This window comes from Schistocerca piceifrons, chromosome 8, assembly GCF_021461385.2.
Source record: "Schistocerca piceifrons isolate TAMUIC-IGC-003096 chromosome 8, iqSchPice1.1, whole genome shotgun sequence".
In the NCBI taxonomy this organism is placed as follows: domain Eukaryota; kingdom Metazoa; phylum Arthropoda; class Insecta; order Orthoptera; family Acrididae; genus Schistocerca; species Schistocerca piceifrons.
In genome coordinates this window covers 338,317,702-338,332,003 of record NC_060145.1, presented here as the reverse complement: position 1 = coordinate 338,332,003, position 14,302 = coordinate 338,317,702, and the positions used below count along the sequence as shown (strand labels likewise).

General features: G+C 43.2%; 1 protein-coding gene across 1 annotated transcript in view; it reads left to right on the top strand.

Annotated features, from left to right (window-relative positions):
* The window catches only part of LOC124711678 (peroxisomal targeting signal 2 receptor), a 47,267-nt gene that overhangs the window by 20,600 nt on the left and 12,365 nt on the right, over positions 1-14,302 (top strand). The window contains exon 4 of the mRNA XM_047241875.1: positions 3,917-4,030. Within this exon, the coding sequence (XP_047097831.1) occupies positions 3,917-4,030 (114 nt within the window). The remainder of the gene's footprint in view (positions 1-3,916; positions 4,031-14,302) is intronic.

The window sequence follows — 14,302 nt, the reverse complement described above, 5'->3', positions numbered from 1 at the left end:
ATGATTCTTCTCCATGATACTATCCATTATCACCCAATCCCCTTAAACAGTTCCTTCCAAGCTGTCGCCGTCCGTCTTTCCCTTTCTGGATACACGTTCTCTCTTTGTGCGGTATACATTCCATTGTCCACACCAATGGCACGAGCTGATCTCCTTCATCTTCTTGGTCAGCTTCCACCCCCCTATTTGCTGGTTGGGGACTTAAATGCCCACCACCCGCTTTGGGGATCTCCACATCCTTGTCCACGTGGCTCACTATTGCTAGACGTCTTCCACCAAGCGTATCTAGTTTGCCTCAACACTGGGGTCCCCACATTTTTGTCTGCCTCCACGACAAATTTATCTCATTTGGACCTTGCGGTCGGTACTGTTCCGCTAGCTCGGCGCTTCGAATGGTTCGCCCTTGATGATACACACTCGAGTGACCACTTTCCATGTGTTCTTAGACTGCAGCCTCAACTGCCATATATGCACTCGCGACGCTGGAAGTTTGCCCAAGCCAATTGGACACTTTTTTCGTCTCTAGCGACATTCGATGACCGTCGCTTTCCCAGCGTGGACGATGAGGTCACACATATTACCGACGTTATTCTTACAGCTGCGGAACGTTCAATACCACGCACCTCCGAATTGCCCCGGCGCCCCCCAGTTCCTTGGTGGAACGAGGCATGCCGTGACGCAATACGTGAGCGGCGACGTGCTCTTCGCATTTTCCGTCACCATCCAACTTTGGCCAACTGTATCCGATATAAGCAGCTCCGTGCGCGATGCCGTTGCGTCATCCGCGATAGCAAGAAGGCAAGCTGGAAATTCTTTATTAGCTCATTTAACACCTTCACTCCCTCCTCGGAAGTTTGGAGTCGGCTTCGACGGTTCTCAGGCGCGCCTAGTTTCTCCCCGGTCTCTGGGCTCACTGTCACGCATGATACCTTAGTGGACCCCGTCGCAATTTCTAACTCATTGGGTCAGCACTTTGCTGAGATTTCGAGCTCTTCAAATTACCCGCCAGCGTTTCTCCCGAAGAAACGTGCAGCGGAAGTGCGACATCTTGCTTTCTCCTCTCAAAATCACGAAAGCTACAATACTGTTTTCTCCATGCGGGAACTCCAACATGCCCTCTCTTCTTCTCGCCCCTCCGCCCCAGGACCAGATGGTATCCATGTCCAAATGTTGCTGCATTTATCAACCCATAGTCTGCGTTACCTCCTTCACCTTTATAATCGAATTTGGACCGACAGTACCTTTCCCAGACGATGGCGGGAAGCTATTGTCGTTCCCGTTCCAAAACCTGGAAAGGACAAACATCTCCCCTCTAGCTATCGCCCCATTTCTCTCACGAGTAGTGTCTGTAAGGTTTTGGAGCGTATGGTGAATTACCGTTTAGCTTGGTGGCTGGAATCCCGCAGTCTTTTAACACCAGCCCAATGCGGATTCCGAAAGCATCGTTCTGCAGTTGACCATCTTGTTGCTCTCTCCACTTATATCGTGAACAATTTTCTCCGGAAACGCCAAACGGTAGCAATATTTTTTGATCTGGAGAGAGCATACGATACCTGTTGGAGGACAGGCATCTTCCGCACACTGTTCTCTTGGGGCTTTCGAGGCCGGCTGCCCCTTTTTCTTCGCGAATTTATGGCAGAGCGCACATTTAGGGTGCGGGTGAACACTACTCTCTCCCGTACTTTCTCCCAAGAAAACGGGGCACCCCAGGGGTACCCCAGGGCTCCGTGCTGAGTGTTGTACTGTTTGCCATCGCCATAAATCCAATTATGGATTGTCTCCTTCCTGATGTCTCGGGCTCCCTCTTTGTGGACGATTTTGCGATCTACTACAGCTCTCAACGGACCAGCCTTCTTGAAAGACGTCTTCAAGGATGTCTCGATCGCCTCCACTCGTGGAGCATCGAAACCGGCTTCCGTTTGTGTTAATTTTTGGCGACGTAAGGAGTTTCTTCCGCCCTCCTTACATCTCGGTCCTGTCAACCTTCCGTTTTCCGACGTCGCTAAATTCTTGGGTCTTATGTTTGACAGAAAACTGTGCTGGTCCTCCCACGTTTCCTATCTTTCGGCTTGCTGTCTGCGTTCCCTTAACACCCTCCGTGTCCTGAATGGTACCTCCTGGGGAGCGGACAGAGTGGTCCTTCTCCGCCTCTATCGCGCCTTAGTGCGCTCGAAATTGGATTATGGAAGCATAGTCTACTCCTCTGCTCGGCCGTCTATTCTTCGGCGTCTCGACTCTATCCACCACCGTGGATTACGTTTAGTGTCTGGAGCTTTTTACACCAGCCCTGTGGAAAGCCTTTATGCTGAGACTGCTGAACCTCCGCTGTCCAATCGGCGGGCAGTCCTTCTGAGTCGTTATGCTAGCCATCTGTCTTCTATGCCTGCTAATCCAGCCCATGACCTTTTTTTCGACGCCTCCTTTGATGTAGGGTATGCAGGCCGCTCCTCCTCCCTACTACCCCCGGGAGTCCGCTTCCGTCAACTGCTCCATTCTCTTTCCTTCCGCTTTCCTAAAACCTTCTTGACAACTTGGGGTACAGCACCGCCTTGGCTCCGTCCCCGGATCTACTTGCTCCGTGACCTATGTCAGTTTCCCAAGGATGGTACCCCTACACTTGTTTACCGTCGGGCATTTGCTGCTCTATGTGCACAAATGACGGACGCCACATTTATTTACACCGACGGCTCGAAAATATCGTTAGGTGTAGGGAGTGCCTATATTGTTGGCGACACCCCAAATCACTTTCGGCTTCCCGACCAGTGTTCGGTTTATACTGCGGAGCTTTACGCTGTTCTCCAGGCTGTCCACTACATCCGCCGCCATCAGCGGATACAGTACGTAATCTGCTCTGATTCTCTCAGCTCTCTCCTCAGTCTCCAAGCTCTTTACCCTGTGCACCCTCTGGTCCACCGGATTCAGGACTGTCTGCGCTTTCTCCACCTGGGGGGCGTCTCGGTGGCGTTCCTCTGGCTCCCGGGACACGCTGGTATCTGTGGGAATGAGGCGGCCGATACAGCGGCCAAGGCTGCAGTCTCTCTTCCTCGGCCAGCTATTCAGTCGCTTCCCTTCACCGATCTACGGAGTGGTTTATGTCGCCAAGTTGCTCATTTATCGCATGCGCATTGGTCAACACTTCCTCATAATAAATTGCGGGAAGTGAAAGCCCTTCCTTGCGCTTGGACCTCTTCCTCCCGAACGCTTCGTCGGGAGGAGGTAATTTCAGCTAGACTCCGGATAGGGCACTGTCTTTTTAGCCATCGACATCTTTTACGCGGCGAACCTCCCCCACTCTGTCCCCACTGCTCTCAGCTGTGGACGGTCAGACACCTTTTAATTGAATGCCCCTATTTTAATCCATTACGCTCCCGTCTACAGCTATCGCCTGATCTATCGTCGATTTTAGCAGATGACACGCGCTCAGCCGATCGCGTTCTCGAGTTTATTAGTGCCAGCGAAATGACGTCAGTCATTTGAAGCTTTTTTTGGGGACAAGCAACCCCTTCCTGTAGTGGATTTTTGAGTCTTCCTTCTGCTTTTAGTTTATCCAATTTTTTGAGTTTCATTCCCATTGCTGCTGGTTTCCATTTTTGGTTTTTTACTGTTTCCTAAGTCACGGACCGGGCGCTAATGACCATAGCAGTTTTGCGCCCTAAAAAAAAAAAAAAAAAAAACAAAAAAAACAAAAAAAAAAAAACAGGTAATGGTGCACATGATAAAAACTCAGAGATAACACGTCAGTTGCGTTATATGTCTGTAATTATCCATTAAATAATTAATTTGCAATTTTTAGAAATTAAAATTCATGTGGGGTGATGGAAATAAATTTTACGTTATTAAATTGCAATGTGGTATTAAAACACAATCTTCAGATTGACAACAGCACTACTTACTTACCCACATATCAACATTTCAGCTACCTCCGCAGACTTTCAGGGAGCACAAGAAAGAGGTATACTCTGTGGACTGGAGTCAAACACGGCAAGAGCAGTTCATCCTTTCTGCTTCGTGGGACTGCAGTGTGAAACTGGCAAGTACTGTCTTATAATGTTGTGATAACTTGAAATGCTCCTGGTAACGAAACTGTAATGTACTACCCTACCACAATACTATTGCACTTGGCTTCCTGTGGCCATTATCGAAAATGTGTTGACTTTACTGTAAACAAGTACAGTGGTGAGTAAGGAAAACACATTGTACTGTAAATGATTTCAAGACAGTTATGCATATACTGTCAAGTTTTTCAGCATGTCCTCTTGAAATATCATGATGAAAGCTTGCAATAAGGTGAGCGAAGTGCCCTCGCACTCGCAGATGCAAGAATATCATGGTTGACTACTATAGCTCTGCCCCTTTGTTCCCACCTTCCTCCCAATTTATAAATCAAGATTCATGACACACTGCACACATTAAACTATTAGAAAGTGTCAGATGATATGTAAATAAAATTAACACTGTAATTGAACGTCTCACAAGGGGAAGCTGCCAATTGTGAAATTCAGATTCGATTCATACTGCGCATAATAAAAGCTCATGGCCAGAGGTGTAATGTGGCAAAGCACCAAGATGCACTTCTCAGACGTTGACGAGAAAATCGACAGTTAAAAGAAACCGTTGCGGTGAAATACTCTCTACGATTAATGATTTTCTACAGCGTCATAGCGCAGCGGTAAGCGCTGGGGTTCGTAATCCGAAGGTCGCCGGATCGAATCTCGCGCCATGCAATATTTTTTTATTATTAGTTTTTTGCAATTAAACTATTAATGAATTTCTTATTCATGTTGGTGAAGGCGGATCACTCTCCAATTGTACCGCCTCCATTTTTCCGTTTGTTTAACAGGGTGTACCAAAGCTGTCCCATCCGCACTGATTTTCAACAATGTTATAAGTTGCACTAGGGACTGCATCTACCTTCTTTCGAAGTTAGCAGGCAACTACGCTGTTATGGGGCAGCTCGTTTCGGCCCATTCAACATCTGTCCTTAAAGTGTAACGAGCGAGTAACGGAGTTTATATTTCATACCTGCCACAGCAAGTTTGTGTTCGTGGGGGTCTCTATTCTAATTCGAACGTTTGACTTACACTATACGTATTCGTTTCTACGTCTTCCGTTAACTATACGTGGTTAACATTATGAAGACAATTAATAACATTTGTGAAATACAACTTTGTTTGCGGAAAACATAATGATGTTCGAAGTCGCCAGTTTTTCCACGACAAACGACTTTCAACAACTTATTATATGCGTAATTGTTGCAATTGATTGCCGGGAATTTTATATATATATATATATATATATATATATATATAAATACAAAGATGAGGTGACTTACCGAACAAAAACGCTGGCAGGTCGATAGACACACAAACAAACACAAACATACACACAAAATTCAAGTTGTTGCCTCATCAGGAAAGAGGGAAGGAGAGGGGAAGACGAAAGGAAGTGGGTTTTAAAGGAGAGGGTAAGGAGTCATTCCAATCCCGGGAGCGGAAAGACTTACCTTAGGGGGAAAAAAGGACAGGTATACACTCGCACACACGCACATATCCATCCACACATACAGACACAAGCAGACACGCTCCCGGGATTGGAATGACTCCTTACCCTCTCCTTTAAAACCCACTTCCTTTCGTCTTCCCCTCTCCTTCCCTCTTTCCTGATGAGGCAACAATTTGTTGCGAAAGCTGAATTTTGTGTGTATGTTTGTGTTTGTTTGTGTGTCTATCGACCTGCCAGCGTTTTTGTTCGGTAAGTCACCTCATCTTTGTATTTATATATAATTTTTCCCACGTGGAATGTTTCCTTCCATTATATATATATATATATATATATATATATATTTTACAAAAAACAAATACTAAAAAAAAAACAGTTGCATGGAGCGAGATTCAATCCGGCGACCTTCGGATTACGAACCCTAGCGCTTACCGCTGCACCACCACGCTGCAGAAAATTACTGATCGTAGAGAGTATTTCACCGCAACGGTTTCTTTTAACTGTCGATTTTCTCGACAACGGCTGAGAAGTGCATCTTGGTGCTTTGCCACATTACACCTTTGGCCATGAGCTTTTATTATGCGCAGTATGAATCGAATCTGAATTTGACAATTGGCGGCCTCCCCTTGTCAGAGGGAAAATAAAATTGAATATCCTTAAGACAATGTACAGAGTGGTAGAGAAACAAAAAAGAAGACGAGGTAACAGCTTTCATCCATATTCTTTCTGTTCACATACATTTTTAGCAGTATTAGGATAGTAATACACAATACACATCTGAAGAGTATTACATTCTGTCATTTTGTCAGTAGTTGAAAACAGCCTGTGTGGCCTACCCAGCTTCCCTGATCTACCTCCCTTCCCCTTTGTCAAGGAAGGAACTAACAGTTAAATGTGTGTGTGAAGAGACATCAACACAAACAACGTCCATCATCTTGTCAAATCAAGGGAGGAGTAATGGTACCAGTTGTAATGGTTTAATTAGGCTGTTCAGTATTAAAAACAGCCAACCAAGAGAGCTCAGTCTTCTATAAAAATTAAAAGTTACATACCACCACAGCTGTCACCTAGCGTAACAAATTTTACAAATAAAATTTATAATTTTAACTGAATTTTCTGTTGGTGCTTGGCAGAACATTTTAATAATATTGAAAAAGGAAAACACTTCCTAATTTTTTGAAAAATTATATTTATTTGGTCATGAACCAGCTTTCAGCTACTCAGGCCGTCTTCATGTGACAACTGAATGTCGCAAAGAGAGATAAACATGATGTAGGACTTATACAGATGTTACTGATGTTATTTGTACAGAAGATACAAATATGACAAACTAAACTGAATTTTCTTATTTTGTGAGCTTAAATGCTGTAGTAACAATATTATGAGAAGGAAAGTAGCTACTCACCATATAGTAGAGATGCTGAGTTGCAGATAGGCACAACAAAAAGATTTTCACACTTAAAGCTTTCGGCCAATGGCCTTTGTCAACAATACATACACACACACACACACACACACACACACACACACGACTGCAGTCTCAGGCAACTGAAACCACTCTGCGAGCAGCAGCATTAGTGCATGATGGGAGTGGCGACTGGGTGTGGGAAAGGAGGAGGCTGGGGCTGGGAGGGTGTATAGTACAGTGGGGATGGCGAACAGTGAAGTGCTGCAGGTTGGGTGGCAGGCAGGGGAGAGGTGGGGAGGGGGAGGGGAAGTAGCAGGAAAGGAAAGAAATGGAGAGAAATAAGTAACATAAAATAAATAAAAAAAAGACTGGGCATGGCAGTCGAATGACGGCTGTGTAGTGCTGGAATGGGAGCAGGGAAGGGGTTGGATGGGTGAGAACAGCGACTAACAAAGATTGAGGCCTGGAGGGTTACGAGAATGTAGGATGTATTGCAGGGGAAGTTCCCATGTGCGCTATTCAGAAAAGGTGGTGTTGATGGGAAGGATCCATATGGCACAGGCTGTGAAGCAGTCTGAGAAATGAGGGATATCATGTTTGCAGTGTATTCAGCAACAGTGTGGACCACTTGTTTCCTGGCCACAGTTTGTCGGTGGCCAATCATGTGGACAGACAGCTTGTTGGTTGTCATGCCTATATAGAATGCAGTACAGTGGTTGCAGCTTGGCTTGTAGACCACATGACTGGTTTCACAGGTAGCCCTGCCTGTGGTGGGATGGGTGATGTTAGTGACTGGACTGCAGTAGGTGGTGGTGGGAGGATTAATGGATGTATAGGACATGTCTTGCCATATAGGTCTATTACAGGAGTATAAGCCATTACGTGAGGGATTGGAAGCAGGGGTTGTGTAAGGATGGACAAGTATATTGTTAGGTTCAGTGGACGGCAGAATACAACTGTGGGAGGGGTGAGGAGGATAGCGGGCAGGACATTTCTCATTTCAGGAGGTAATTGAAACCCTGGCGGAGTAGTTCAGTTGCTCCAGTCCTGGGTGGAACTGAGTTAAGAGGGGAATGCTCCTCTGTGGCCGGACAGTGGGGCTTTGGGAGGTGGTGGAAGACTGGAAAGATAAGGCACAGGAGATTTGTTTTTGTAAAAGGTTGGGAGGATAATTACGGTCAGTGAAGGCTTCAGTGAGACCCTCGGTATATTTCGAGAGGGACTGCTCATCACTGCAGATGCGACGACCACGGGTGGCTAGGCTAGGCTGTACAGAAGGGACTTCTTGGTATGGAATGGGTGGCAGCTGTTGAAGTGGAGGTATTGCTGGTGGTTAATAGGTCTAATATGGACAGAGGTGCTGATGTAGCCATCGTTGAGGTGGAGATCAACATCTAGAAAGGTGGCTTGTTAGGTTGAGTAGGACCAGGTGAAGTGTGTGTGTGTGTGTGTGTGTGTGTGTGTGTGTGTGTGTGTGTGTGTGTGTGTGTGTGTTGTTGATAAAGGCCATTGGCCAAAAGTTTTAAGTGTGAAAATCTTTCTGTTGTGCCTATCTGCGACTCAGCATCTCCGCTATATCGTGAGTAGCAACTTTCCTTCTCGTAATATTGTTACATTCCATCCTGGATTTTCCATTGTTTGATAAATGCTGTAATAATATATCTGTCTAGTGGTACCTGTTCACAAGAACAGCACAAATGGTTCAAATGGCTCTGAGCACTATGGGACTTAACTGCTGAGGTCATCACTCCCCTAGAACTTAGAACTACATAGACCTAACTAACCCAAGGACATCACACACATCCATCCCTGAGGCAGGATTCGAACCTGCGACTGGAGCAGTCACGCGGTTCCAGACTGTAGCGCCTAGAACCACTTGGCCACTCTGGCCAGCAGTACAGCACATCATCAACAAATATGATCCAGTACTTAATTTTACAATTCGCTGGCTCTTTCTGTAAGAAATTTTGTTTGAAATTGTCCATAAAAATATGTATCTCCTCTTGAAAACTTTATTTACCCTTTTTTAGTTACTGTAATTATTGTAATATTTTCCTATGTAATACTTTGTCATTTTTTGTATCTTCTGTGCAAATAGTATCTGTGTAAGTTGCACATCATGTTTATTCCTGAATGAGATCCATCCCCCAGGCTGTGGCTAAGCCATGTCTCCGCAATATCCTTTCTTTCAGGAGTGATAGTTCTGCATGGTTCGCAGGAGAGCTTCTGTAAAGTTTGGAAGGTAGGAGACGAGGTACTGGCAGAAGTAAAGCTGTGAGTACCGTGCGTGAGTCGTGCTTCGGTAGCTCAGTTGGTAGAGCACTTGCCCGCGAAAGGCAAAGGTCCCGAGTTCGAGTCTCGGTCGGGCACACAGTTTTAATCTGCCAGGAAGATGTTTATTCCTGTTTGTGACATTTAGTTGTCACCTGAAGATGGCCTGAGAAGCAAAAGCCAGTTTGTGACCAAATAAATATAATTTTGTAGAACATCAGGAAGTGTTTCATTTTTAATATTTGTGTTTGTAAACATTAAATGTGGACAATGATTTACCCATTCAGAAGGGTGCTGAAGCCTTTTTGAGGACCTGAAAATCACCCAGAGACTGTACAGTGGGAGATTACTACTAGCAAGCCAAGAAAATGCAGCAAGATACCAGCTGCATGAAACCACTGACGGAATAGCCTTTTTCAAGGAAACTGCAGCATATACCTAACTAGAAGTTCTTTTCCCAGGGAGGAGAGGGATAGGGTGGGGAAGTTTAAAAGGAAGAGCAGGTCAACAGACCCCTAGTAGGGGGGGGGGGGGAGGGGGGAGTAGACAAAGATTAAGTATCCACGTGCTCCTGTTTGATTATTTTAGGTACAGTGGTTTTGCTATATTTAAATTTTTATTATGGATTATATTAGCAGTCCTTAGAGCAAGTGTGTGCATTTTATGCTTTGTGTGGGTATATGAGGGAGAGAGAGAAAATGTCACAGAATTGCTGAAGAAGTTGTATATTCAGTATTGCTATTGTCAGAAACGCCTTTGATTGTCTTAATTATACTTTTTTGTTTGATAATGTGACATGTAGGGGCCTGGTTAGTATACTGTGTGAATTCACAACTTTGTCACACCTATGTTGCCATGAATAAGTCAGTGCCATCATGCCACCATTGTCTAATGTGAAGTAATAAACTGTAACAGTAATGAAAGAAAAGGCATTTTGTATATATTAGATTGCTGCATAACTCCATAGTGTTTTTTTTTCCCATGTTGGTATTCCAGTTGCTATGGGCTTATTTATCGATTTTCATTTTCTCTTTGCAGTTCATTGTTGCTATTTGAGTTAACATATTGTCATTTTGTCACAGTGAGTGAAGTAATGGGTGCTAGAAAATTGAATGCCAAGTGGAGGAATCAGAACATTTCCAACACCCTCTTCTATTTGAGTTCAGTGGATGGGTGACAGCAGCAGAGGTAGCCAGAAACATTTGTGCCATGTATGGGGATAATGCCACTGGACAAAGTAGTAAAATGGTTTTCTCAATTTAAGAAAGATCGTCGTAATGTTAGTGACTCTCCACATTCGGGAAGACCTTCGGGGTTTGAAGAAGATTGCTTAAATGAATTAATCCAACAATGACATCCATCTGTGTACTCAAGAACTTGCAGATGTGATGAACTGTGATCATTCCACCATCATGCTACATTTACATGCAATAGGGAAGGTTAAAAAATCAGGTATATGCTCCAAGTGAAATTCACAAAAATCAATGCTTGGTCATATGTGCATCTCTGCTTGCATGTTATCAATTGGTACCTGAACAATGACCATTCCTATCCTGAATTGTTACTGATGATCAGAAATGGCATCTTTATGCTAATATCAGGAAAAGAAAGGAATGGTTGAGCCCACACAAAGCAGCAACTTCCTGAACAAACATCTGTTCACGTCCACAAAGGATAATGTTATGCATCTGGTGGAACAGCGATGGTGTGGTGTACTACAAACTTCTTCCTTGAGGAGTAACCATACAGCTGACATTTATTGTCAACAACTGAGATGGCTTTGGAGACACAGTCCAAGAACAATGGCCAGAAAGACAACATGATGCTAACTCCACTATCATGCCCACCTGCATTCTGCTAGACTGACAAAAAGCACTATACAGAAATTGGGTTGGGAAGTCATTCCACAACTCTGCCCCCCTTATTCACCTGATCTTGTGCCTCAGATTGTTAACTTTTCTGCTCTCTATCAAACAACCTTCTAGGAACTTTCTTCCTGAATGAACATGCGCTCCAAACATAGCTCAACAAATTCTTCACCTCAAAACCATGTGATTTCTACAGCTGCAGAATCGAAAAGGTACCGCAGCATTGGCAGACTGCTGTAAGTAGTGAAGGATAATATATTATTGATAACTAGTCTCTGTTATGTGTGTATGTTGTTTATTAAAATTATGTAAAAACCTTAAACTTATGCACCAACCCAATATTTTAGTGGAGACAAAGGATTATGTGCAACAGTTTATTTTTATTGAGAATTTCAAAAACATTGTGCTATGTGCCATACTGAATTTGTAAGAAATGTTAACACATCTTAAATTCTTACACTAGACAAAACAGTTCCGATGAGATTCAACTCAGTAGCCATTATCAGAAAGTGATGTGCTAGACAGATAAGATTATGAAGGAATGTCAGTATAAATAGGAGAAGCTGTTCTCTATGTACCAAGCATTCAGTCCAAGGCTTATGTATGCAGCAAAACAAGTAAATGTTGACTTAAAAGAGAATTCTGTTGTTAAGTTTCAGCTTGGGAAAAAAAGATATGAATTATTTAACAAATACTAGCAATTGATGGGACAAGAACAAAAGATAATGTCAGAGAATTAGTAGCAGAATGGTGCAAACTATAATTTTGATGCAGAATTGCAGACTATCACAAACTAATGATTTGCTGTATGCGAGCCATATAGTAACCTCTTTATAGTTAAGATAACATCTACACACTGGATGTACAATTTGTTTTTTTGCAAACCAAGCTCTATGATTGGTGGAAATTGTGCTACTGTCTGTGGATGACTCAAAGTTCGAGCATGTCTCTTCTCTCCCTCCTCATGTTCCAAGATTTACAGAGGCTCTCTCAAATGTGTTGTCCAGCGGCATAGCAAGAGAATCTCGGTGAAGCTTGTAACATCTGGAGGTAACAAGTGAAAAGATGAAACTTTTAGTCAATATGTGATGCATCCATGGTTTGTAGGTCACTTCCAACAAAATTACCTCTTAATGGTTTTGAGGCCAGATCCAGCAAACAATTTTAACCTGTTATGAATATATTCACTTTATTGTTACTTGAAGTGGAGACATTGGGAACATGGCAGCTATGAGGTTGAAAAAGGAAAGAAAAATAAGAAAAAAAGAAAAATTCCGCAATCAGGTGGTGAAGATTTCATGATATCGACAGGCCACTGTGTGATCCTCTGCCATGTGCATTGTGTGGATGCAATATGGAGAGAAGGTGTTTCTTCAGTTGGTATCATGAGGCTGACTCCACTCTATTCCAGTCCTCCTACCAAGGAAAAATCCATGGAATTACTGGAAATTGAACCAGGGTCCTCTGTACGAGTGTCAGACATACAGGTCAGTTGGCTACAAAGACGAGATAGAAAAACACCATATTAATTCAGAGTTAATGGTCTTGTCACTTCCAAACAGTGTAATCTGATATCCATAAAGGGAACTACAAAATAATTTGTCAACAACCTTAATAATTCTTAATCCCTGAGACAATTTGTGTAGTAATATAATAAATCTTATTTTGCCGTCCATGTGTGTATTTTCTGTCACCTTTCTGTATAGAATAAAACCCAATTCCCCAAATAATTTAAATTTTAATGTGAATTTTTTTAAAATGCCTTGCAAGTGTTGGCATAAAGAAGCAGTCAAATACACTAGTGAGCCAAAACATTGACCACCTGCTCAGTAGTATGTTGGTCCACCACTGGAGAGCAATAGATTCTGCATTTCATGGATTCAGTAAGTCCTTGGTAGATTTCTGGAGGTATGTGGCACCAGCTGTTTAGACACAGGTCATGCAATGCCTACAAATTATGGACTGGTGGTATGTTGGTGGAAAGCTGACATCTAGTAGTATATTCGATGTGTTACATTGTATGTAGATCAGGCGGATTTGGTGATCAAGACTTCAATGTGAGCTCTCTATTGTGCTGCTCCAATCACTCTAGCACGATTCTGGCCTTGTGACAAGGCAGTTATTCTGCTGGAATATGCCATCACCACTTGAGAAGACCTGAAACATGAAGGGCTGCAGGTGGTCTGCAATAATTTTCCATAGTCCACAGAAGTCATAATGCTTTTGATTACTGCTCATGTCCCATGGAAGGCAAAGTGAGTCTCCTCCATAGCACAACACTGCCCCAACTGCCAAATGTCAGTGGCCCAGTTATATTTCAGGCAGCCATTTGCCTGGTTGCAGCATATCTGGACATGGCCATTGAATTGGTGTAGTAAGAAACTTGATCCACTCAGACAGGTAATACATTTCTGTTGATTCATGGTCCAATTTCAATTATCTTGTGCCCATTGCTGTTGTAAATGGCGATGTCATTGGGTCAGCACAGGAATGCACAGGGTTTGTCTGTTCAGAGCCACATAATGATGCATTCCTAAGCATTTGTGGCTGTACTAACACTGTACTCTGGTCATCACATCTGCCATAGATCATTCCTACTCTACTTTACAGAGCAGGCAAGCCTCTAATCTCAGCATCCTGTGATAAGACCTGGAAGTCAAACACCTTATTACCTTCTTGTGCTTTCACAGTCCTTCAACCACTTTCTGTAGGTGCTCATGGCAGAAGTACTTAGTCAGTCGACCAGCTTCACTATTCAGAAATGCTCATTCCCAAGCACTGAGCCATAACAGCCTGCCCTTTGTCAAAGTTAACCCATGTCACTAGACTTCATCTTTGTTAGAATGATTCCTCATTTGTTTCCATTCCACTTACATACTTTCCTTATCACCAAGTGGGCTTTAGTCTTGCAGTCAGCATAATTTTTGGCTCGTCAGGGTATATCACAACTTATGATGTTGGTTACTTTTTATAGTAAATCTCTCCAAAACATGAAAATGGAGAATCACTGGGGGAATGGTGGTGTTTACTAAAAACAAAACTCCATTGATGATTCCGGAAATGATGATGAGTTAACACTTTAAATAATTGCAATTGTGATTACTCAAATTTGCAAGAAGAGGAACATTTTCAGTGCATATCACCCATTCCTCAGTCACTGTTCCAGTTCATGTATGGTAGAGATCCGAAACCTAATCCGTTGCTAATATTAAATATTTTGCAGTTAAAAGTTAAAAACTATCCTGAATGTTAAGAA